Source organism: Amblyomma americanum, chromosome 4 (assembly GCF_052857255.1).
Source record: "Amblyomma americanum isolate KBUSLIRL-KWMA chromosome 4, ASM5285725v1, whole genome shotgun sequence".
Taxonomy (NCBI): domain Eukaryota; kingdom Metazoa; phylum Arthropoda; class Arachnida; order Ixodida; family Ixodidae; genus Amblyomma; species Amblyomma americanum.
The window spans coordinates 158,092,510-158,119,155 of record NC_135500.1 but is presented as its reverse complement, the minus strand read 5'-3'; the positions used below and the strand labels follow the sequence as shown (position 1 = coordinate 158,119,155).

The following is a 26,646-nucleotide window of genomic DNA, read 5'->3' as shown; positions in this document are numbered from 1 at the left end:
TTTGTTAAAGGACCAAATAATTGTGACCTCGCAAGTGCACATAAGCGTTACGTGGCAGAGAAGTTATTTGGAGCCACGAATTTACAGCTCTTTAGTGCTTCATCATTGCTGCTGTTCTTCCACGTATGACAAAGTTATGCTCTAGAACTTCTAGAACTGCTCAGGAAACCGTAAGAAAGAAAAACGAAATCCTTGCCAAATAAACGACGAAATAGGAGACGGGGCCTACAGCATACTAATCACCAACGCCCTTTGTGGCACCAATAAAGCGGCCGAGAATATTTTGATCTCCGAAGCGGTAAATGAGCACTCGTCGTGCACTCAGGTCAGCACCACCCAGCAAGCAAGCATTCGTGGAATTTCTTTTCTCTTTCACCTGATTCATGTGCGCTCTTCCTAAGCCATGTTAATTGCAGAACAGATTCTAAGTCCAAGCGTACTTCGTGCCAGTCATTAAGGGTTTTCTGGGCATTTTCCGGAACAAGGCTCAATGCAGAGCACCACGTGTCGTAACATTTTAGTTAGTTGTACCTCTTCTCACCACTTAATGTCGAGTTCAAGAGCCTTCCTAGTACTAGGAAAAATTAAATGCTGAGAAGGAGCTTGGAGCAAGAAGGGTACTACACGAGGTTTAGAAAGCTGGAGAACAATTAGGGGGCATTCACTTTTTTTCTCCACATCTCGAAATCGTTGCAGACACGTGCAGCAGAGCTTTCAACACCGTGTATTATCTACTATCCTGCTTTCATTGCCGTTTCCTCCAGCATTAAAAGGGAACGCTTATGCAGCTTTGAGTGTAGTAATAGCCATCGTTATGCATCTTCACTGCGCCACCAAAACCTTTCTTCCATTCTCAAGTCTCTAAGCGCTGCCGTAAAGTTTTTTAACTTCAGGCGCCTATATAAATTAAATAGCAGGCAGCCTGCGTGAGTGAAAGAGTAAGCTTCACCGCCAAATAGCGACGTTTCATAAGGACTCAAAGTCGCCGCATTCAAACGTTACCAGAGAATTTCTTTCCTTGTGTTGTCTCAATGTTGCAACTGAACGAACGTAACTCTTTCTCTAACTGTGTCTTCTAAGCCCTCGTTTCGTCCGCACTTTTGCACTCAATAGAAGTTAAACATCATCATCATTCTGACTTTGCCAACTACAGGACAAAGGCTATACCCGTATCTCTATAATTAACCAGCTTCAGCCACCTTATCCCCGAAAACTTCTTAATTTCATCCCTCCCTCTAACTTTCTGCCTCTCCGCCACGCTTGCTTTCTTTTGGAATACAGTCTGTTTCCCTTACCGACGATCGGTTATCTTGCCTTCGCGTTACATGCGCTACCCAAGGCCAATTCTCCTTCTTCATTTGGTTAGGACGTCACGAATGTTATTACTTTATTTGATTAAATTCAGTAGGTGTAAATATAATGTAATTTTTATGATAATAGAGAGCAATATAAAGAGTTGTAATGTTGCCGGCTCTGCAGCGAAGTTTGTTCCAGATTCCTGGCCATTTGATGCCTCAGCGCGTATAAAATATGCCCGAGTTATCAGTTAAAGTTAAATTAGTAGTAGCTCAGCGCTTGTCCTCGTCCCTTTGTTTCTTCGATGTCGTCCTCATTTTCTTTTTGCTGCCATTTTCTATGATGATTGCTCAGTTAGCTCACACGATGATATTAATTTCGTATATCTGCTACCGACATGCATTCCTAACTTCACTGATCACCTTCAGAGTTCGGGTCCGGATTCTCAGCACCGTCGTTAGGGCTTTTGTCCAAGCATGCCTCGATGCCACTGTAGCTTTAGAGTTTTCATGTGAAATAACATTTCGATGAATGAGAGCAATGTTGAAAGGTTTCAAGCATAAAAGACACGAATATAGTGTTTTTCGCAGTTATAATTTACGTATTGCTAAATACAGCTCGGGTCCGGCAATAGCGTTTTTTTGTGTCCGTTTGATTTTCACCTGTCCTTGTTTGTAACATATTTTCGTAAAAGTTTTCCCAGACGCCCTAATCAAGTAGGTTATGTAATGTTCTCGTTCTAAGAAGAAGAGTTACGTTAATGAATTGAGGTTTAACCTACAAGTGTCTGTCATGAGTAGACACAAAATTCGTGACCCAGACAGCTAGTCGGCCTGCCTAGCCAAATATGTGGAGGCGCTACATCAGGTCACATTCTTTGCGTCACCTGACACGTAGAGAATGAAGTCGGGACATTCTCTAGAGCCTATAAGACTAGTGCGATCATCGGTAGTGATTGCTTGTCCATTTACACTATCTCTCTGACTTCTTTATTGCCCCAGATGGTTCAGTTTCTGGGGCCAATCTAATAAAAAGGCTGCAGCTGCATGCTCGAAACAAAGTACATTTTTTTTCTGAAATGAATGAGTAATGCTGCTGCGTAGCTTTTATCCTTAAATGGAAGGCTCCACCTAAGAAGGTAATGCTGATGATTCTATTCTCAATGACACCCGCTAGCTATACAGAAGAGAAATAAATCCTGTCTTACTTAGAAACCGTTGCCTTTGTTGTTTGAGCCTATTATGTGTGATACCACTGCTTTTATTTGCATGAGAGGCTCACCTCTATTCTAACGCTATTAAAGCTGACTCTAGAACTGCCTGAGGTTCCGACAATTTTGTTTTTTGCATTGAATCAGACAGTACATAAAAAGCCCTCGAAATGAAAATTTAACAAAACAACTTTGAAAAAATGCGAAGATGAAACATTCTTTAGGCTTCAGTGTTCTCCATGAGGTGAGAAAAAATTTATAAATGAAAAATACCAGCGCGACGTCAGGGTGATAGCTGCCTGGGGAAAAAAAAAAGTCATTCTCTAGAGCCAACTCTCGCCAGTGGAACCTATTGTGCTGCAACACGATTCTATATAACAAGCAAAAAGTACAGCGTAGCCGGCCGTGTATCTTCTGTGGCGAGAGACAAAACTCGGGGCGTTGTTTCTGCGTCGTTGAAAGCGCTCGCTTTGACGCGCTCGGGGTAACGTGTCACTGGGCTGCACTTGAACCGGGCCTGTTTCTCTCACACCAGCGCTCGAACTGTGCGCAAACTTTTCAATCAACGGTGGCACAGGCAGTCAACTACATGCTCGCTACGTTCGAAGACTGCCGCACATGCCCCATAACAAAGACCACTCTGCGACTATGTTCAGGACAGAATGTCCGCCACATGCAGTAATGAACCGTAAAATCTCTTGCTACTGAAACGGCGCCGTAAAATTCGTGAATAGCGAGTTGTATTTAATGCAGTACGAAATTTGTTCGACTTCACGCTATTAACATCCGCTCGATATCGTATGGCGCAGAAGCCGATTCCCCCTGTCCACCCTACTGCATTCCATTTGCGCACCGGGTGTCTCTAAATTCAGTGTCAAACTGTCGACAGCAAGGGGTTGCTTTTCCGGCGTTCCAAACTGAACGTTTCACAAATACGTACATTGATTTGAAAATTTCAAATAATGGCTGAAGTGGTCGCGCTACTAGCGCGGTGCTACGAAATGGCTGTAAGCGGATGGCATGCTGATGTGAGACTCCCGAGACCTTTCACTTTGTCCTGTCGGAACTTGGCGACTTTCATTTGTAAGAAGAAACATTTTTTGTGATTGCTGATCAAATATTTTTATCGCATTGCAAGCTTGGAGTAGAGAGTATACTTTTCACAGAATTGAAAACACGTGACTCTGATTTCCACAATGACACGACCTCCATTGCCAAAACTCATACTCGTTTCAAGGTATCCATTATTAATGTGAGATCATCGATGGCAACCACTAAGTTGGATGAAAGTTGAAAAAGCGATGGCATGCCGCCTTCCTTTCATATGCAAATGCAGAATACCCAGCGCACCTTAAGAAAACCAATTCTGCTGTTTCTTTTTCTTTAAGATATTTTGTCGTTAAAGATTATTCGAAAGACCAAGACTCTGAGTAGATTTTCTGAATATAGAGAAAAAAAACATTGTTCTCGTGCAGGTGATAACATTCTCACAGAAAACACACTTGTCTTGGAAGGACAAGGAACCCCGTGCTTTAGGATTCTTCAAACTTTTCTTTGTTACCAATGCACATGTAATATATTTCAGCTCAACTTACTTCCGTGCATATGTTGTCCGGCACTGAAGCATTATTCCGTGCTTAAGATTCCTAAGAAGTGACTCAGAATTAAAAAAGCCACGGTTTTATTTTTCTGCCTGAATGGCTGCGCAGTAACTCACACCTATTACTGCTTTTTGCAAACAAATTTTAACAGCAAACTCAAAAACTAAATATCATCGAAGCCATAGAGCATTTTACCATAGAGACATAAAATTTTATTATTATAAAAAGCACTACGAATTAGAAATCACTGAAGTTGAAACATTTTTCTGGCAATTTCCGATGATCATTTACTATGGCAGCACATCTAGACGTGTCTGGTTGCGTCGCCGTTTCACGTTTCGTAACCTTAAGTATTTAAAAGCGCATCTACGCATCTCAAGTGAATTTTTTTTACTAGCTTTCGGTTACAGTACACTCTGTTGTCTAAAAATATAGATTTTATAAGGCTGAAAATCATTCAACATTTATTACTGATAAAAAGGCTACTGAAGAAAGTAGGTAACGTAATTTATTATGATTTGGAGAATATTGTTGAAAGCGCAAAAAACCTAAAGTAAGCATGAAACCATTAAACCAGACACCAGACGTTAAACCAGACGATGTTCGGCTTCACAGCCAGGAGGTTCATATCTGTTTCTCTGCACTTGGAACTGCTGCCCACTGCTTGAAACGTTTGTTTAACTGCTGGCTTGGGAGCGATAAAAAAAAGGAGCAGAAGGAATTGGTGAAAGACCTGCGAGCACTTTGCCAGCAGAATAATTGGTTTTTGGGGGAAAGGAAATCGCGCAGTATCTGTCTCGCATATCATTAGACACCTGAGCCACGCCCAGCAGAAGAGGGTGCATGCATAATCCAAACAAGGGCGTTTTAATGCTGACAAGCTCATATTCACGGCAATAACTACTGCATTTCATCAAGCTTTGACGTACCTATCATCGTGATCCATATGTCAGCGCTTTTGTCTCATTTTGTTTATCAGCTCTTTTATTGAAATATCAGGTCTGTATGTTATAACCTAAGCGCACAAAACACCTCTGGACGTGTACTTTTCGCCCGATGTTCTGCGCTGGCGTGATTTCATGGGAAGCGCCAACAATCCCGATGAATTACCTTCGCGAGGTTTCGCTGCTTCGTAATTCTGCGGAACACGCAAAAAATACTGCCAAGTAGCGTGCGACATCACTCTAACTCTTTATACGCATGACAGATGTGAGCCGTTTCTTTTTCCGTGGCCATAATTTCTGATGTCATTACTAAAATGTCAATGCACAAAAACGAGTTCGATATTTTTTTTTACAAAAGGCGTTTTCTTGACTACGGTTCACCATACTCACGTGGTTATGTATATGAGCAGCTAGAAAATCGGTTTATTTAAGAAGCGTAGAAAAAGTGATAGGGTAGCCAGAATTGAACCACATATAAAGTTCACTCTGTAAACGTCGGAATGGACAGAGGTTCGTCGTATTTTTTCACTTCACGATTATATCAAACGTTATGAGCAGGGCCTCCAATTCTTACTAATGGGCGTCCTAGTCGCCCAGCAAGGACTCGATAAATTATTCACTTCTGTACACAGTTAAAAAAATTGCTCATTACTGAAGTAAATCAACTTGACGAGAGCTCACCGGTTATCTAATTCAATGAGCAGTACACTTTATGCCGGCGGCTCAAAAAAGACGTGTGGGCCGATGTCTTGAAGTGCACAGCCGGTCAAATCAAACGCATACATGAAGAAATCGCTGGAAAGCGTCCAAGCAAGTGACAAATTCTCGAACAGTAGGGGCAATTACGCATGCACTACCGCCTTCGCAGTTAGAGAGGCGCCTACGAACTACATTCCCCGGGGACGTGCATAAATATCACGCTATAAGTGCTAACCCTGCGCTCCTTGCGTAATCGTGCCCATCCCTGCCTCCGTCGACCTCTCGGTTTCTCGCTCTATCCTTAACGCCCATTTTATGCAGCCCATCTCTGATTACACCCACACGGGTGCTTCGCCTTACGCGCCTCTGGTCTGTTTCAAAGCGCTGTTGAGTGGAGAAGGTCTAGGTTGCGCAGTTTGCTCTTACGTGGCATGCGCATTTCCCCGCTTACCCCTTGGTGTGCATATCCCTGTAAGCTCATCGCTTGTGCATCTAGAAAGAAGCCTTTTGTCGCTGGAGAATAAATTTTCCTCTTCGCGTATAGCTGAACTGGTTGACGTCTGTATGTGTAATTTAGAATCTCTGCGTGCTTGAAAAGCGGAAAAACAGATGGAGACTTCATGTTGGGCTCAATTCTTCGAATTGGAGAGAACATTATGACCTAAAATTTGATCGACAGTAGTGCTCGACTTCCTAAACTATTTAGGAAGGTATGATTTGTTTATGTTTTCGATGCAGTTGCTTGTAGGTGCGCTGCTCTGAATGCTTCTATACTTAGCTGTAGCTGAGACCTGCATATGAAATTGTTTACTGAGCAGTTTGCCGTCGCTACCCAATTTTTACTCGCCAGCGAAAAATGGGAAATAGATGCAAAATTACATATATTTTCTTCCGGAAGATGCAAGCCAACAAAAAAGGTGAAAAAAAAAGCGAAGCGAAAGAAGGGTGTATATCACAATTAACAGCAGTAATTAATTTTACATTTTCTACTCAATTGTGATACTTTTCAGAAAAGCATGAGCCATATGTCACCCTCTGACTGCTACAGTCTCAACCTCCCACCCACACCATCCAAATCAACTAGACCCGAAAACACTCCTCCCAGCAAGAAAACAAGGCGACCTACTTTACGCCCGAGACATTATAATCGTGGTGGGGCACAGCAGCAATCACCATCATGGAGCAAGATCAGCAAAGGACCTGTTGACCGCGTAAGATGAGATCACCCAGTATTAGCGACTTGACTGCCGATTTTACCCACCGGGCGAAAAGCCCCTATCCCACACGCGCGAAATCTCCTGGCGCCAGCTCCAAATGAGCCCCTTCCCAAATCACACATTTCTCTCCCATATCTACCCCATCTACTCTCCCGGCTGCAGATTCTGCGGTGTGCATGCTTCTCTACAGCACATCGTGAGGGCCTGCCCTATCGCCCCAAGCACCGCTTAGGCGAAGGTGGTGGCTGCCATCCGCACTTCAGAGGCGCTCCTTCAAGTCTGGCTCGTCTAAAGGACTCATTGGGTCGCTGAGGCCCGTAAGACTGCAGCCACCTGGCGGGGCTGACCTGTTGCGTTATTAGGGGCTCGCCCCTCATCTGTAGTTCGTAAAGTTTATTTTCTCTCTAAAAGTTTATGATTCTGTCGGTAACGTCTCGCTTGTGCTGTCGTGCTGCTCAACATTGCCGTTTATGCATGCCCGAATTCTGTTCAACATATTGCACCCACTCGGTATTGCAAAATGACTAAAAACTGAGCTAAATATTTAGCGACCAAGGTGGGGCACAAAATTAGACGTGATAGGCAAGACGTAAGAGACTACTCAGCTTGGCAGCTGCCACCCTGAAGTCATGAGTAAAAGTGCGGAAGGTGGAAATACCGAATTTTAAGCATTGATACAGTAACATTACGTGCTTTTCTAGCAATAGTATATAACATCGAGAACTGTCAATAACATAGAGGAAAATCTACAAATATTCTGAATTTCGCAGTTTAAAACGGCGATAAATCTAGTTGCTGAATTTATGCCGTTTTTTGCACAGTCAATCTTTGAGTTCTCTTATAGGCATAGCTGCATATTTGGGTTGACGATTTTTCTCTGCCCAAGTAATACCAAACACTGGAAGGGACGGCATGTTTTGCGCTCTGCAGTAAGAAGAATCACCACCTAAATGAGTACCGACTCTTAAGACCTAGCATTATCTTTAGGTCAAGAGTAATATTGAATGCAAGCTAAAACGGCCAGATATGTTCCTTGGAGCGATGCGAAAGGTTGGACATCGAGAAAAATTGTGACTGAGTGACGACAGGAATAAAACATATGCTTGATTCTTCCATAAAAACAATATCATCTTTCAAGAATCATAGCAATAAAACCAATCAACAGCGCTCAACAAGATCACTGTGTAATCTGACACCGATATCAGCACCCGGAATATTACTTCACATTACTTAACTTTGGTTTCCTCTAATGCTTTTAAGTGGTCTCGTTTGAATTCTTAAAGCAAAGTTTGGACAACGTTTACCGTGCTTGAAAATACGAAAGACAAGGCTCCTTTCGGGAGTTTCATCTCTGACTCTAAGTTTCGGTGATTTCACGTCGCTCTCAGCGACGTTTTTGAAGCCGACCTCCTCACTGAACTCGATACACAGAGTTATTTGCACTAATCACACCAGGAGGATGGAAGCGTCATGTTTCAAATGATCGTGTTGCTGCTGGGCCGATTTGCGTCAGAATGTTACGCGACCTCTCCTAAAAGGTTGAGGAGGGAGGAGGAGGAAGAGAAAGAGTCTACGTGACTTTTGCTTTCTAGTTAAGTCTTCACTATCTCGTTTATTCTTATGCTAGCTAACACTCTAGCTAACCAGCACCTAGGCCCGAGAAAATACGTGAACATACACAAAGGTGGTTTTTGCATGGTATCAGGAACACGGTAAAAGAAAAAAGAACTTTTCGACTAAAAGAACGTGGTTGCAAGAACGTTAAATTTGATCCTATATTATTCCATGTTTTCTTGGCTCTCACTGCGGGCGCTGAGTGCTTATAGTAATCCGTTATTTAAAACTAAGTGGTGCTATCGAACCAGGCGACGGTGGCTGCGTTTAGGCGGAAGCGAAATAAGACAGCGCCCGGGCACTGAAAACTCATGGCATGGAAGCCTCAGCGTGTAGCAATTATTCAGCATCCCGGAAATACGCCTTGCTTCGGACGTCGAAGATGCTTATCGCGTGCACAAAAAATGGCGTCAATTGCGTTTTTTCGCTACCTCGAACGCTTTAACTATTAAATATTTGGTCTAGCAGAAAGCTTTGGGGTCTTCATATCGCTGTTGTCAAGTCCGCATGAATGCGCCAGCATCAACATAATAAGAACATTGATCATTTTCCCCGCAGTCCAGATCCGTATGCTCCAGTGCTACTCTACTAATTTTGTTTCTCGAAAGAAATACAACTTTATTTTTTACTAGAAAGGTAGAAAAGAAAGTGGAAGACGCGCAAAAAGCAAAGTTTAACTTATGGTTTTGAAGGGTGGCTATAATCCCGGAGGCATTCAAATCCTTTTAAAAAAAGCCAGCTGCATTGCTAATCTAAAAAAAAATATTGTCATCATTTTTTTAACGCAATGCGTGATTGCTGCTCGTAGAAAGCTGCCACTATGTTTTTTTTTTATTTCTGGCTGAAAGCTAAACGGATCTCTCAGAATGAGCAAAAGTGCATTAAGCCTGCATTTCCGTAAGGCTGCGCAAGCTGCATTTAGGTTCGAGGAAGTGGCGCGGCATTCCCTGCGCGTGTCAGGCGCCAACCCACGCTGTTGGCATGACGAAGCCTATGTGCAAGGCCTCTCAGGCCTTGGCGTCTTACCAAGAGCAGCAAAGAAGCTCAAGTTTTTTTCGGCCCTCGAAAAATGCTTTCATGCCAACGTGGGCGAAAACAGAATTTTAACTGCCGTCGCGACTAAACTTTGGCATTAAAAACTTTCCTCTTGAGCGCTCTCGGTGTTCTTTAGGCACCGGCTTGCGTTTTGCTGAGGAAAGTAGAAGTTGCACTTGTTTATGTAAGCTAGACTTGAATGTTGCTTTCTAGGAATTATCTTCTTGCCGCAGCTTAGCACAAACCAACACGAACGTTGCGCATGCAGGCCTACATTTCGCTAAGTAAAGTGGAATTCGCAGATTTTCTCTAAGGTACGCGTTGCTTTCAAGGAATTATCTTGTTACCTCACATTAGCGGAAACCTACACGGACCTATTTTTAATATTCAAGGTAATGATCGTAGCTGCTGTGGCTGGCTCAGTGAGATTGCTCTTTTTTTCTTGCATGCTTTTCAGAAAAAAAATTACCCGCCATGCGTGACTTGAAGGAAAGAACGCGGAGCAACAATTCCCATCTTTTTTTTTAACGATACTATAAAAGCGCCTGCTTTTAGCAACAACGGAAGTTTACCATGGAGTAGATGACATTTCACCTGCACTACCACCTCGTAGGGCTCACAATGAAAGTGTCGCCATTCCTGCGACACGCGGACTTCGATTAGTTTATTGGATTCGCCATTTCTAGAACTTCTGAGTATTGCCACTAGTTATTTTAGTGTTGCATAACTGTAGCTTCGGTGGCGCAATGAAACGTTTGACTTCAAACACATTTTTTCCACCATGCATTGTCACCTGTTACAGTTCCTGCGACACCCTCGCATAGACACTGACCTCCATGCATGACATTGTGGTTTGTATGCGTGAATTGTGGCCAGTCGCTTCCGTGCTCCATATCAGGACATTTTTATCTTTTCTCTCTACAATGTACAGGAGTATAGGCCTGTCCCAATGCCCTGTCAGCGTGAACATACGCATTAGTGGCAGGGTGGAACACTACGTCTCAGTTGCGACACCGTACATATTTCCTACGAATGGATTACAAAAGAACACAGCTAAGGATTTGTAAGAATCTAATTTTTGTTGGAATACCGATAACTGGCGGTTTCATCTAATTTTCCAGCTTTCTCGGGTTCATAGGGTTCTTTAAGGTACGCCATTGCATTGTTTCTTTATCTTCAAAGTTAAGGAAATGGTCACAGCAAGGCATTGTTGTAAAAACTACAACGTTTCAAGCTGTGCGCGCGGTGGGATGTTATAGGCTATACACTGATACTGAAGCGGAATCGGCACGCATGCACTCAGGTACATGTCATGGGCTTCCTTAAAAATGTGTTTTGGAAAACCGTGAAACTAGTCGACATACAAATGGCGGCGCTGTGCCTCTTGTGTGGGTTCATTCAGAGACTTTTAGTTTGTTTTGTGTATTTTTTGCGATATTGAAAATACCGTTATTATTTTCCTACTATGAATAGGCATTACATTCTTCAATGGTACTGTTTATAAACTTGAGGGGTATGTGCATTAGAGTTATTACCTGATGGAGGCCGTCAAGTTTTGCCTATCTGTTTCTGCTGCTCATTGAAGATAAGATAATATAATATTGTTTATCACAAGATTACGGCGGGTGACCAGGGGTACCTGGATAGGGATGATATGATGAACAGAATGTTGATGTTACGGGTAACATGGCGTCTAGTGTTTATTTATGTTATTCTTCGGTTGCAATCAATATGAAGTTATCTTTTCTGGACTGTGCACGCTGTGAATAGAAGATGGCATTGAGTGGACGTATTCATAGCACCCTAATCGAGCATATAGAGGCATACCTCACAGCCCAATGCCAATGCGGGTGACAATCCCAGACTCACACTGGAGGGTACATTGTCCACTCACGAAACTAGCTCATATCTTAAAGCGAAAACGAAACAACTCCGTACACAGTCAGCTGAAGGTCACCCCAGTTCTCCATAACATGTACACTGAACACTACAAGCCCAGAAGAGAAGAGCCACAGCGTTCCACAAGCATAACAGTAAGCTAGAGGACGTTTGTTTAGTCAGCGCAGCCGATTACATTCATAGAACCGCATTCACAACAGCGGTGAAAGGCGCCTTAGAGCACCGTTAGCCACAGGCACGATCGATTCTGCCACGTCGCAAGAGTCTTTTGAGGCTGCCATTGCCTTGGTTGTCTCCTCGACGCCGGCAATTAGATCCTCAGTGGCTCCAAATCAGCGAATCGTAGATTCGACAAAGGTAAGGTTCCCCCACCGCAGTCTCTATCCTGTTGAAAACATCCTAACTTCCGCGATAATCGAATTCCCCCCACCCTTCCTGCTGATCTGGGAACCCGTGCACACCGCGTTCGTCCTACAGAAAGAGGCTGCCCAGATTATTGCCGGATGGTTAACTGACCGGGCGGCTAGGCTCCCGCATTCTCCGGAGAGGAGAACAGTACGTGACAGCATGGTTACCTACCAAGAAATCACGCAGTACTACCGCTTAGAATACACGAGATATTTACAGAAAAATCAAACCCTAAGCAAAACATAACAAGTCAAAAAGGGGAAGCTCCAAACTTCTCACGTTACCCCACAGTATATGCAGCCATGCACGCAGCTGACCACTCAAACTTCTGCAATATGGGGGCATAAGAGCCGATATAGGACATGTCATATAGGCAGGGCCCAAGCAATCCCCGTCAGCGCAGCCGGAGGTCAGTAATCTCTAGCAGTGGGAGGCTGCGTCGCTCAGCTCGCACCCGGAATCCCAACATCGGTTCATCGAGAGAGCCATAGAAGTGTCTGATCTCACTGGACCCTCAAGCCATGGTCATTCATCCCCATTTACTTCAGTAAACGTTTTTTCTCCCCGCTCCTTCGGGCAGTGCTTTAAGCACGGGCTCCTGTGATATCTGTTGATTCTACATCGGCGACGGATCACTTGTGCTTAATTAAGTTGGCGCTGAAGCCGCCAGGAAAGGCTACTGGCGTGGTGAGCTTGAAACCTACGATCAGTGACTTGCTGAATTTGTACTTGTTATCTGGAAAATGTCTTTGGAGGCTCTTGATGGCGTCTTATGACCACGCTTCCCACTCTGCGACGACGAAGGTTGCAGGAGGCGTGAGGCACAGGCAGCGTGCACTAGGTGGCCTTGTGATCGTGAGCGCCGGCGCTACCACTACGTTTTGATGTTGCTGGATGGCGAACTACGCAGAGGCGCGGCAGCCTTGCTTTAACAACTAGTCCTGTGTAATAAATGGTTTTGACCACTATGTTAATGTGTACTTGAAGTTCCAACCACGTTGAGAAACACGAACCGCGGAGTTCATCTTGAAGGGAATAGGTTGATGACTTGGGCTTCTCAAGTGGAGAGAGTGGACAAGTGCGCGATGCGAGCAGCCTGCACTGAAGAATAGTCCGGAAAGTAGGCAACGGCCCGTGCAGCAGCCGGAGGACGAGGTCAACACTGGAATGTGACTACCGTTACCTGTAAAACGCACTATAAGGCGCTGAGACTTCTCTGACATACGTTTCATACTAACGAAACAGATTCATTTTTTGAAACTTCTCTTCTCCTCCGCATTAACGAGACCCAGCCAGGCACTAATTATTGTGCCTTTTCATCTGTCTTTTTCTTTTCAAGACTGTCAATTTTTATGTGATCTGGTTCAGTGGCATAGTAGCTCTTTTTATTTTGCATAGAAACATTAAACCTCACAACTTTCTTATATATTGCTGCGTAGAAAATATCTTTGCAGAAACACGGGCTTGGCTCGAGGTATTTGTTAGTAAACTTTTTCTAAATTAAAAAGTCTTAAATGACCACTGATAAGCCATCACTGAGTCCGTGGTGTCATTTTATTCATTAAAATGTGTTATAGAAGCATTAGTACCAAAAGTGAGAGTATTTTGCACTTCATTCCTGACATCAGATTCAGCTAAACTTCCCACCGGTCTTCAATAGTCAGAGGTTTCCTACAGCTACAGTTTTCACGTAGTAACAAGTAGGTGACCTTTCTGCACTTTAAGGGCATCACTGCGAAGTAAGATATAGCAATGCGCACTCATCAGGGCAGAAAAAAAAGAGGCATTCATTTCAGCTTTTTTCTTGCTTTTATAATACAGTCGCTTTACCAAATTTGCACTGTCATGCAAAGCATATCTAGAGCATGCTGCTGACTAGCTGCTACAGCTGAATATCTGAGAAACGAATTACTGTTCTGTTTCAGAAGTGCCTCAACTCACTTTCTACACGCATTCTACCGCAAGCTCGGTGATATTCGACTTGTCTACCGTCGTTCCACATTTATTCAAATAACGCAGGGACAGCATATTCCGAGTACTGTAGAATATGCGAAGACGTCTTGGTTGTTTTCGTTTGATTTCTCGCAGCGCCAACGCTACGCGCGTTTCTTGTTACCAGCAGGCACGAACATGCTCGTTCTCAAGTTTTTGAATTCTCATTAACAGCTCGAGCACTCAGTCCTTTGATTTTGTCGCCATACTTGCAGCTGCAATTACCTTTTTTAGCATGCCGAGAATACCGACGTAGAGAAGGATGCCGCTAGGGTACACTGTGGCCGTTCCTTCCTAGTGGGATGAATATGTGCGGAACGGAGACGCTGACAAGACTACATGCGAGTCTTCTAATACATTTTAGTGGCATTTTTTGGGGCGGGTGAATAATATTTGGTTGGCTGCTTAAGCCTGCATAAGCTGTTCAAGACTCTTCACTCAGAGCCATTTGAACGACTGCCTTTTGGGATTTGAAGACTCTAAAGTCGAAATCTGATGTTCGAAATCTGTGACAAGCGCGTAAACGGCTGCGTGCCTTGTATTTCCTTTCCACTTTTATTTGGCGAACAAAGAAGCAGTTTTAATTTTTCGTATTACATAGCCCATGACGCAAGAATCTTCCACCTCATCTCACATCCAATTTGGTTTTACAACGTGAATATCAGCTCCCTAAGTGATGTTCGTCAGCTTGCTTTATTTTCTTGCCTGGACATCCAAGAAAAGTGTGTTTAGTGTGCCTGTTGCAACTTAATACAAGAAAAAAAAACGAGACATAAGGTGAAACGTAGAGAAGAGTTTCTTCTAAGCACAGTATCTGCCCTTTGACAGTTTCTTTGGCTTGCAACATCAGTGCATTCCTGTACAGCACAGCCTCTTAGAGTGTTTCTGTGGAAGAGATACAAAAGCACTAATTCTGCATCTGTTGCTGCTGTAAAGTGTAGCGCTGACCGAAAACTATTACGACCAAAATGTGGGACAGAGAAACATCTTTTTTAAGAACCGGTACGGATCAGTGCTATAGGGTGTGAATTCTTGTGGCTATGTTGTGAAATTCCTCCTGAAGTTAAGAAACCTGAATGAATTTTTAGATTAAAGCACTAGTGACTGGCAAAACATTTCCATTGTAAGAAATTTTAGCAGCCTACACCATTCACTGTAACCAGCATTGCGGCACACACTGAAGTACGGCTTCTGTGTCTAAATGCCTTATTTTGCTCGGTGTTGAGGAATATTTCCCACGTTTAGGTAAGTACAGTTTAATAGAAACAGCGTGGCTTCAAAGCGTTCTGAGTGCCTTGCGTCCGCTTCCGAAACTTCCGGAATGCATACCTACTTCCGGTTGGCATGCCTCTGCCGATAGCTTGTAGCGCGAGCAGAAGGTAGTGTGCTTAGGAAGAGCGGCATTTGTGTATACGTACTTATTGGCTAGCCCACATGCATCAGAGGCAATCTTGGCTGCAGCGAGACAATATTAATTTTTTTTTTGCAGCGGCGCAAACGTAGATTTTTCTAAACTGGCACAGCATTTATACTCTGAATGCCCACAATAGAGGAGACAATTACGAAAATTACGGCAGGCAATTGATGCATGAATTTTCCCATATTTTGAAATAAAGGCCCTAAAGAACCATTATAATGGTTTGTTTTTGTTTTGATTCATCACAGTAAGCCGGAGCATGCTCCTTTCATTTACCGAACTTTCTCTTAACCCAATATCTTTTCAATATTTTCGGAAGTTCATTCAATTGATAACTGACTGCAGTCGAAACAACAATTTTTTTCCTCGGCTGCATTTTTGTCGCTTCTCTGAAAACAGAAAAAAAAATTGAGACTGAAAAAGTGTGAAGCAAGAGAGGCTCTTCTCTAGTTTTCCTGTTCTTGCGGCTACACTTGAGTACAAGTAGCAGAGAAAAGCAATCGAACCCTTTTTCATCAAACATGCGACTGTCATTAGTCTTATACCTCTCCTATTTCTAATGCCTTAGTTATCAGAAGATACATATATCGAAGGTCTGCCTCTTCGAGACAGCCCTTCTTCTTATGAAGAGCGTGATCTTTGTTCTTTACTCTGCTTATGTAAGGCCGACACAATCAATTTTATAAAGGCTTGTTGCGCGTAAGAGGCTACGTCCTTTAGTAACGTTTCTAGGCGAAACGTTCCGCAAGGAATCAATGCGTTAAAGTAAAGTATTTCCTATCGTTGATACAAGATTGTCATTGCATTACGCTTCGGGGTAAGAGAATGAGAATAGAGATACAATTCACTATAAAGTTCGAATACGGGGATCTCTTTGTAAATTGAAGAATTTAATAAATATTGTGGCCGTGGATGAGAAGCAGCTGTAAGAGATGCAGAACACTTAATCTCGACAATCGCTTCCACAGTGAACAGCTCGATCACAATGAGCCCACGGGACTTCCATGCTCTGTGAGCTGCAGCCTCTGACCACCAGTGAGTCATGACCTCCTTGTACTGGGGCTCATATGCCCCGTACTGACACAGCCATTTTCAACAGCGCTAAGAAAAACAAGACACATAACTGTGTGTCGTGTTTTGTGCCATATTGTTGGCGTGGACAACTAATAACGGCACTATCTAGACTACTGCCTTTTATTGATGTTTTTGCTTTGATTTTGCTTTTACATCTGTTGTTACCAATAAAGAAAAAGAACTGGAAAAAAGGGGTGCTTTTTACTGAGCATAGCTTAAACCGATTGTCCAGGGGCTTTTAGCGGGTACTCTCGTGGTTGCTCAAGACATGATTATTGTTGTGAAGATATATGCAGTTACTGTAAATACTGCTCGTCAAATTAAGTAGTCATACAACGCTTTGTTTGGTGTCAACCGGTCTTATCTTTGCCCAGGATTGCACTTTGCGAAGTGAGCGACACTGATTCCCAGAAAGAATAAGCGTTGTAGACGTCACAAATATTGCCACCCCAGGAAATCTCTTTGTCACGTTCTGAATAAAAACTTCCACGACATCGATTGCCATTCTGAGTATTTATTGAATGGCTCCTTTATGTAATTAACAGTTTATCATTTACAGGCGCGCTTACGTTCTCACTTAGTTACGGAAAGGAGGAGCTTCAGCGGTGCCGCCCTATTTAAGCAAATACTTTCTGCTGGCCTCTGTTTCAGATTTTCTTCTGCGCATTTTATGGTAGCTCTTGCGCCCAGTAGGAAACTCTTTTTTCTGTAATTGGAAGTTAATAGACTTAATTACCCAAAAAAACATTTCTGTTGCCATCTAAGAGGGTGACACAATAAACCACATGCAAGTGTTAATTTCGTGTCATGTTTTACCAAATTTGTTCCGTGAAAATGATACGTGAATAGCGGCAAGAATTACAATACCCCCCCCCCCCTCCCTCAAAAATGCCGGACGTGTGCGTTCTTATGGCTACGGCATTTAGGCGAAGACCAATCGCAACGCCTGCATGGTAACCAATGCAAAACGCTAAAAGGACATGTGATGAGAATTCTAAGAGCGTTAAACCAAACAAGGTGCTCGAAATTTTTCGTGAGTCATCTAACAAGGCCCTGACTGACAGCCTACATAGTTTCATAATAAAGGCAACTAAAAAATATTCATCGCAGATAGACTGCCTTTTGTGAACGTCGAGTCACAAAAGGGTTTGTTCTTTCCAGCGTTCATTTTCCGCAAGAGTATTGTCCCCGCCGTAGATTAAAGCGGTGAACAGTCGAAACAGTAAGGCAGTAAGTCGAAGCAGTAAGAAAACAGTAAGCTTACCATCATGACCTCGCATGTAGTGACAATGCTGTCAGAATGCTGAATAGATGAGCTCGAGCATAAACTGCTCCCCTTCTCGCTATCTCAATCAAGATACGGACAGACTCCTTGTAGCTCAACGTTTGCAGAAAACTGCCTTGGTGCAATGAAGAGTGATAATTTATATAGAGCTCAAGTATGAACAATAACTTCCTTATTTGCTGAGACAAAGCTTCCGAAACTACATTTCGGTGCAGAGATGTACTCTCAAAACAAGTACTATGACAGGGACTGTTCGACGCTTTCGTCTAGATGTATTGAAATTAGCTCAGGAAGACTGCGATGCACTTGAGACGCTTTGAAAGGAAAACTAAATTCTTTCTTCGAGAAAGCTTGAGCCAATTGGCAGAGATCGCTGAGAGAGCAAAAACGTACATTGCAGTTTTGAGCCTTGTCCAACCACATGGTCATTGCAGGCTATAAGCATATGAATATTTTCGACGAAGAACTTACCCTTGTACTTAGTATCTACTCGCAAAGCCAACCTAACCTCCATGCCTACCTCTTCTCTAAAAGCCCCATAACTCCACGCTACCCACACGTTCATGTGCCAAGAAGCCTTCTCCTGTTTCAACAATTCCTCGCTTGTCTTATTCAAGGGTGCTGCGAAAAATGATACTTTTCGCCTTCATCTCTACTAGCACGCTCCTCCACACCCGGCTACAAACTTTCCTGGTGATCGTATTGGCCTCATAGAAAGTATGAGCTTCCTTCTTTAGTAGATATAAACTGCCGAAGGTGTAGCTTTATTTCCCAACTGACAGCTGCTTTCTGCTTCGTGCTAGAAATACTCAGTGATACGTATGTTTTTCCTGGATGCAATGTGGCTTTGGCTAGACGATTCAAAACCAATGCTATGAGTAGTCCTTGAGTGCACTAAATAGCTACGAGCATTCGTTGAGGGACACCCTGGCTTTAGCAAACTAGTCACCAAATAAACTCCTTTGTAATTTCTTCTAAGCAGCCGAATTTAGATATCTTTACCGACTCAGATCTCTTAGAAGGAAAATGGTCAAGCTTGTTACTGATCTATTGTTTCGATGTTTCAGTCTCACTGCATAATTCAATGGTAAAAGCGTAGAGTACAAAAGACGAGGACTCGGAAAGACATACAAACACAGCGCTGTTTTCCAACTAATATTTACTTCGCAAAGGAAGGGTGGTTTATATACCGACTTATCACATATGAACCATAAAATCATGCGCTAGCAACGCGTATCAGCCAGATATGCGAATAAATTGTAACGAATATCGTCATAATCATCGTGACCCTTACTAGTCCCCGTGCAGGACAAAGCCCTTTTCCTTACCTCTGGAATTACCTTTTCCTTTGCAAGCTGCGGCCACATTGTCCCCGCAAACTTCTCAACCCCATCCGCAAACCTGTACTTTTTCCGCCCCTACAGCGCTTGCGTTCTCTTGAAATTAAGCCAGTTGCGCTTAATAATAGCCATCGCTTAGCTTGTCTTTTCTCATCATATTCCCTGTCCAAGCCTATTTCTTCATGATTTCTTCTAGTATGCCATTCCCCCTGACTTTTTTTCTCTATGCCGCTCCGCTCTCTTTCGGTCTTTTATCGTTACACCTATCATTTCGCTTTCCATAGCTCTCTGCTTTGTCCTCGATCTAATTTGAACCGTTTTTGTTAACCTCTACTTTTATGCCCCATAGGTGAGTTCCGGTAAAAGATAGTTGCTATATGTACTAGTCTTGATAGACATTGGTAAACAGCTATTAATGGCTCAGAAAACCTGCCAAATGTCCTCCATCCTATTCTTATTCTTCTCGTTATTTCACTATAGTGATCAGGATATGCGGTCACTACCTGCCCTAAATAGACGTATTCTTTTACCAAAAAGTAGCAATCACAGCACTAACATTCGGACACTAAACTCTTTCACTCTATCTCTGGCTGCTTCACGTTGTACATTCCTTGCCATGACTGTTCGTTATATACTGATGCGCAATGTGAATGCTGATTGGCGTCGACGGTGGTAAGAGCAGTAAGTGGTATCATGATCTTTGACAATAACACTAATTCACACTGTTTATGTAGGGAGGGAGTAATAATTATCAGAAGCGCGAAAATACTGCCAGTTTGGTGCGACATACATTGACAACACTGGAGCAGCAGACGCTAAAGCGCCAGTACAGTAGCGCTTGTTTGTGTGTCCTCTTCACTTTTGTATCAGTTTGTGCTGCTCCGGTATTCTCAAAGAAAATATTTTACTTCCGAAGAAAGCTTTCCGTGCGTTTGCTTGTTATTTAGTGTAGCATGTCTAACGGACCCGCACGAGTGGGCACATGCCAGCCTTATTTTTTACGTAAGCGTGAGTGATTAGCACTTTTAAAATGCGGACACTGACAACCGCAATTGTTCCGTGGATGTTCTGAGATAAGCGGCGTTCGGCAGAGTGGGTAGGGCCGTGTTCACATCATACTTTGGAGCTGAACACTTCGACATGCTCATTTATGCAAGCGGCTTCATGCGTAAGAGCTTTCGGCGGCTTGCAGGCCGAAGCACCAATTACGCGCTCAGCACGTAAAGAGAGCAGCTACAAAATCCCTAGTAATGGTACCGAGCGGTCTGTGCCTCTTAAAACCCTGTGGCTCAAAGCTCTCCGGCGCTTCATTTCTTTTTGTTTTCACTAAATGTCTTCTACCCTCAACAATTGCTACCGTCTACACGAAATTGAGCCCTCCTCTGCCAATTGAGCTAATTTCAACGTGAGGGCTTTAGGAGCTCCATTAATGGTCGGTGTTCGACGAGACGATTACAAAACCGAAAGCAGTAACCTCTAGAGGGGTCCTTACATTAAGTTTCTATAACTGGCTGTTGCAGTAAATGTTCGATTATGTAAAAATCAGTAATCTTTCTTTGTGTTCTGGCTATTGCTTTTTAGGCTCCACTAAAAAAGGTAACCATGATGCACAATCGGGTGGTGAAGTACCATAGCTATTTATATTGTTTGTACTTTCTTTTTGTATTACCTCAAAACATTTGAACTCAAAAAGTGAGCCAGGAAGAATAAAACTCAGGAAGTCTGCTAGCCAGTGTTTCGACCATTACACTACTCTCGGTCTGGTTTGGAACGAACACAAGTCCTCTTCTCGAAACGTTCGCTTGTGCACTGAGGCTCCCCCTCAAACATTGTTCACTTTGTTTTTGTCGTTCAGAAACCCACGTTCCCGCCATCTCTCTAACAAGGATCGTCATTAATTATTAGTGCCTCATTGTCTCCGTGGTACTTGTTCTTGCACTGCCTGAAGGGAATTTATGAGAAACAGATTAACACAGCGCAACGGAACGAGGGCAATATAGACGAAACACGAAACTCAGGACGGGTGCTTATCAACGTTTTATTGGGTTATAAATCCAGCACAATTTATACAATTTTTCTTGGTCACGTGATACTTGTCAGCCAGTGGACATTGCAAAGAAACGCCTCACAAGCTTGGCGATCATTACACAGCGAAAATAAACTCATGAAATGTGCACGCATTAACATGCAATATCATTACTAAAATAATAATAAAGGGAATACAGATAAAACGTGTGCATGAACCAGCTACAGGCCTCAGACAACGACATCTGTGAAAAGCGAGTAAATATGAGCACGGCAAATAAACGAAATCTTGGAGCTATACAAATCACTTAAGAGGACGAGAAAGCGCAAATGCATTAGAATCGCCCATGTGCCTCTGCAATTAACATCGGTGGTGCCAGGAGCGATATCGAGTAGATGAAACACGACGATGAGAGAGGCGAAATGGCGATGAAATGGGGTGTAAAATCAGAGTACAAATAAAAATGAAAACCTGCTAGGCAAAAGACACAGTCAGTAGGCTAACAGCGGAAACGAAAAAGCAAAAAAACTAACGGCAGCAAATAACACGGCAAAAAGTTAAAATCGTATAAAAGGAAAAAAGAAAAAGGGACGCTTGCATGAGCAGCTCTACCTCTGTCCACAGGAGAAAGAAAGGTCCTTTTTGAAACGGGCGCGATTTTTGCGTTTTAACCACATCTAGGCATCCTGGGAAACGAATTTTCCTCACACCTCATCTCATTGTCTTTTATTTGCTTTCAGTCATGACACTGGCTTGGACTTGATGCTTAGTTTGAATCGTGTAGGAGGGAGCAAGTAGCGACAGCCATGTTTACTTTTTAAGTTCGTCGTCGTGTTTTTGCGCCGCCTTCCCTAAAAATTCAAGCAATCGCCCGCAAAGGCAATTCGCCACATGGGTTAGCAAGGTCAGCCATAACCTACACTGTGCCTCCACATTGGCGCACATGGTGCTAGGCTCGCTTCTCTCTCCTCCTCACTGTGTCGTCATCTTCGCAGTTTACTGCACGCTGCCCGCGGAGAGAGCGCGCTATGATGCGATGGTCCGCTGCTATGCCGAGTGGAAACGCGGCCTAGTGGTACTTTACTTTGGCCCAGAGCGTGCGATGGGCATACCAGTGAGAACCAAAATGCAAGGAGATCTTTTTACCCAATATTTCGAGAAGAAAGAAAGCTTTTTTTCCTTATTATTTACGTTTCCAAAACGAAACGAAATATCGCTTACTAGACTACGCGAAAATGAGCAAAACTCAATCAGCTTAGCACGCCTATGGCACTGCGCTTCTTTAGAAATATTGATGACTTTTAGCTTGAGGTTCTTTATATAATTTTTCTCAGTTGTCCCAGCGCAATGTTTTGTTTAGGATTTTATGTTGGACAAATAATAGAAAATATTCTAAAGTTTGGATCTGAAAGTGTACTTGTCCGTAGTCGAGACCTATACCCCTTATTTCTGGCATCGACTCAAGGAAAGAATATGACGGAGGGATATGGTTTAAACGCGGAAATTATGCGCGCTATGGAGAACAATAAAATATGTAGAATGGCTACAAGTCCATCAACTATTAGCTGTAAGCTAACGCCTGCAATTTAACTATGTTAATAGAGAAAGACGTGAAAAGGGCTCCAAATCAGAAGCTTGATCTAAACAAATGAAAGCAATGGGTGCCTATAAGTTACCGCCTTACTCTTCTACAACCGTGATAGTTTGAAGGGTTTCGATGACCACCGCGCGCGTTGCAATTGATAAAATTGAAGCTCACATTTACCGCTTCAGAGAAACAAGCAGGGGAAATGTTATTTCGCATTTCACCTGCTCTTTCCCTGCTTATTATTCGTCTCTACAGGCCACTCTACATACCGCTTTCAGCTAGCTATCGAAGAACTGTAAATGTGGAAATACGCGTCACGCGTGTCGAGTTATAGAGAAACGCCTCGGGTTTGGCAGATTGTGGGTTCGACTCCCGCTAGCAGTGTGTAACCTATCGGGTTCCTCCAATGGGTGCAAACCACGGCCGGCCCTGGTACTCGGCTTTCCAGGGCAATCGCTTGAGAAAGGAGACTCCGCATACAATACTGGAACCGTGTGCTTCAAGAGAGAGACTCAAAAATCGACCTGAGTAGACACACACACGAGGCCACAGTGCAGAATTAGGTCGCTCGAGAATTGATGATTTTCTTTTCCAAGCATTTCTCCCCAAAAGAGCCCAGACCCGGTCGGAGGCAATTGGTAACCTTCACAAAACCGATTTATTCGTGGCTCGACTAAGAATCAAACCCAGGGCCTCCCGAAGGCCAGGTGGATGTTCAAACAACTCGCCGACTTTTTCGGTTAATTTGTTTTCATCATAGTATTTGGTACATACATTTATATTCAAAAACAGGCTACGTACACTTTCTATTTACAAAGCTATTCGATAAATTTGGGAATAACATGGATTTCACACTGAGTCTTCGCTCCAAACTGCGGTCCAAAAGATGAAGATTGCTGTCGAAAAACATGTTTGAAATAACATCGCCGGTTCGCTTCCCCGTATGTACGCTCATGGTCTACTACGGATGCTTGTTATGTGCAGTACAGTGTAATAGCAGAAACCAGAAAATTTAGTTTTCCCGACATTCCTGGTTTCTAAGCATTCCAATGATGTTGCACGTTTTTCATTTGCACTTTTTCAATAGGAAGAAAAGCTAAAACGGATATTATACTTCTGGTGTACTCAAAAAGATGGCATGCAGTTAAAAATATGTGCGCACAAAATGCAGTGCGGAACTGAGGTAAGCATTCGATGCACACAAGACAAGGCACCTGATGACGCCATTTAGTCGAGTATTTAAGAGCAGACAACTACCAGGTCAGAAGAATGCTCAATTTCTTTGTCCGTGAGCTTTTGGTTTGTTAGATAAAGTTGGTGCTGCTTTTGAGACCTTTAAATCTGGTACGGAAGGAACCGTCGTTATGTCTAGAGTTCGCAATGGTGACCCTGGAAGTGTGAGGTCGTGGCTCAATAATTTGAAAGTGTTGTTTTCAGTTTATATGACACATACGTATAAAGCCGGATGCAGCCGAAATTGAAATTCTTCAGCTTCCGAACCCGGAAAAAGCGGTGGCTTGAAAGCAGAAACCACGTCTGCGTTTTAGCTGCTGTTTGCGAGTGTGTCTCGCGTCGAAAAGACCTTGTCACAGCAACTCTTATATATAGAAGGCTTGGCATTCTCTCTCTGTCACAAATATAGGTCGCAGCTGGAACTTAGATACAAAATCATCAGCTTCCGAACCCAAAAGAAGCGCTGACTTGAAAGAGTTTCACCTTCGTCAGATTCACGTATGTTTTTTAAGGAACACCTTTTTTTATCAAATTGTTTCTTTAGAAGGCCCCAAGAATTAGAAAGTGAGAGCATATATCAGTAAAGAAGTGTTTAGAAATAAAAAAGCAAAACTCAAAGCCGGAGAAGAAAACAGGACTCCCCAATTTTTGTGCTCGAGTCATGGATCCCTTCTTCTCGAAAGTTAATCACATACAATGCTAGATTTAAAGGAATTCCCACGGGCTCTATTGGCCAGTAAAGTTTTGGGAAGTTTGCGCGTTGCTTGCGAGTTACTTATGGGCAGTATTATCGCGCTCTGCGCATGATGTAGCCTCGTTAGCCAAAGACCTCCTGTAACATAACGATTAATATTGATTTTTCTCGTTGGTTGAAAAAATAACCCCGCAACTGGTGTGAGCTCAGCCGAAGGAAAACCGTTTATAAGCAGACCGCGGCCCATATCACTAACGTCGTGCCCGGGCAAGCTCTACGAAAGGGTAATCACGAGTAGAATGCAACAATACCTCGAAGACGAAGATCTCTACCCGCACAGCATGTTCGGCTTCAGAACGAACCTGTCGACGCAGGATATCCTCCTGCAAATCAAGGAGGAGGTAATCGACACCGTCCTCAAGACAGGAGAGAACATCATAATGGCGCTAGACATCAAGGGCGCGTTTGATAACGTCAGCCACAGCGCCATCATAGAGGAACTAACCATTACCCACTGCGGCAAAAGAGCACAGGACTACGTGAGGGCATTCCTGTCGAACCGCACGGCAACAGTGGGACTGGGAGACTTGCGGAGCGATGTCTTTGAAACGCCAAACAAAGGCACCCCGCAGGCATCCGCAATCTCACCGGTCCTCTTCAACATAGCCATGATCGGGCTAGCCCGCGAGCTGAGCCGAATCGAATGAATCCAGCATGCTACGTATGCGGATGATATCACGATTTGGATCAACCACGGATCGCTAGGCCAGAAAGAACTAATCCATGAAGCGGTGACGTGCATCGAACGTTATGTCAGAGAGAGAGAACTCACATGCTCTACCGAGAAATCGGAGGTCCTGCGCGTCGGCAAAAAGCCGTCCAAAGTGAAGATCGAAATACGGCTAGAAGGGTAAGTTCTCCAAGAACCCAGCATGATAAGGGTCCTAGGAATGTGTATCCAATGCGGCAGAAGGTGCAGCCACACCCTAAGCCTCCTCCAACAATCAACGCAGCAAGTCAGCAGAATGGTTACCAGGGTATCGCAGAGAAGGCACGGCATGAAGGAAAGCCACACCCTAAGCCTCCTCCAACAATCAACGCAGCAAGTCAGCAGAATGGTTACCAGGGTATCGCAGAGAAGGCACGGCATGAAGGAAAGCGACACAATCAAGCTGGTCAAGAGCCTAGTGGTCAACCGCACCACATACTCGCTTCCCTATTACAACATGACACAACATGAAAAATAACAAGCAGATACACTCATCAGAAAGGAATTCAAGACGGCGCTGAACTGCCAAGGAATACGTTGAACGAAAAACTGCAAAAGCTGAGAATCCACAACACCTTCGTAGAGCTGAGAGGAGCGCTACTCGGTGCACAGCTGCATAGGCTCCAGCAGTCGACCACCGGCCGAGCGCTCCTCCTAAGGTTGGGATACATCAGTAACGAAACAGAGGATAGGGAAGCGAGCATCTCCGATTACATTCGCCAAACTATCAGGGTGTGCCCCCTACCTAGGAACATGGACCCAAACTTGCACGCGGCAAGGCGAGCCGCAAGGGCAGAACATGCAGAATAGCACCTCGCGAATGACAAAAACGTAGTATATACGGATGCGGCCCTACATCCGTGGAACAGAAACTCTAAAAGAACACAGAGTTGCGTCAGTGGTGGTAAACCACAAAGGTGACGTGATCACCTGCGCAACACTGAGAGGCTGTAGGGTATCCGAGGGGGAAGAAGCCGCCGTAGCTCTAGCGGTAGCGGAAGGGTACCGTAAGATCGAGTCGCTCACAATTCTCATGGACTCAAAAACGGCATGCAGACACTACACCGCAGGTAGAGTCAGCAAAGGGGCACTGCGCATAATCCTCCAAGCAGGGCCCCTGAGCACACAAATTCAACATTAGATTTTTCTGGGGACCGGGACACGCCGGAGTAAAGGGGAACCAGAGCGCCGATGATCTAGCTCGCGAGCTTACTAACCGAACTGATACATCAACGGACTCGGAACCCGCCACGACGCTGAAGCCATCGTTCGCGGAAATCTTTAATTATCACAGAGGCAGAAGAA

General features: G+C 43.8%; 1 protein-coding gene across 1 annotated transcript; it reads left to right on the top strand.

The window, feature by feature from the left end:
- The first annotated feature begins 24,871 nt into the window (after positions 1-24,871).
- Positions 24,872-25,279, top strand: LOC144129885 (putative nicotine oxidoreductase). The gene has a single exon (XM_077663945.1). The coding sequence runs from the start codon at positions 24,872-24,874 to the stop codon at positions 25,277-25,279; it is 408 nt and encodes a 135-aa protein (XP_077520071.1).
- Positions 25,280-26,646: the final 1,367 nt, after the last annotated feature.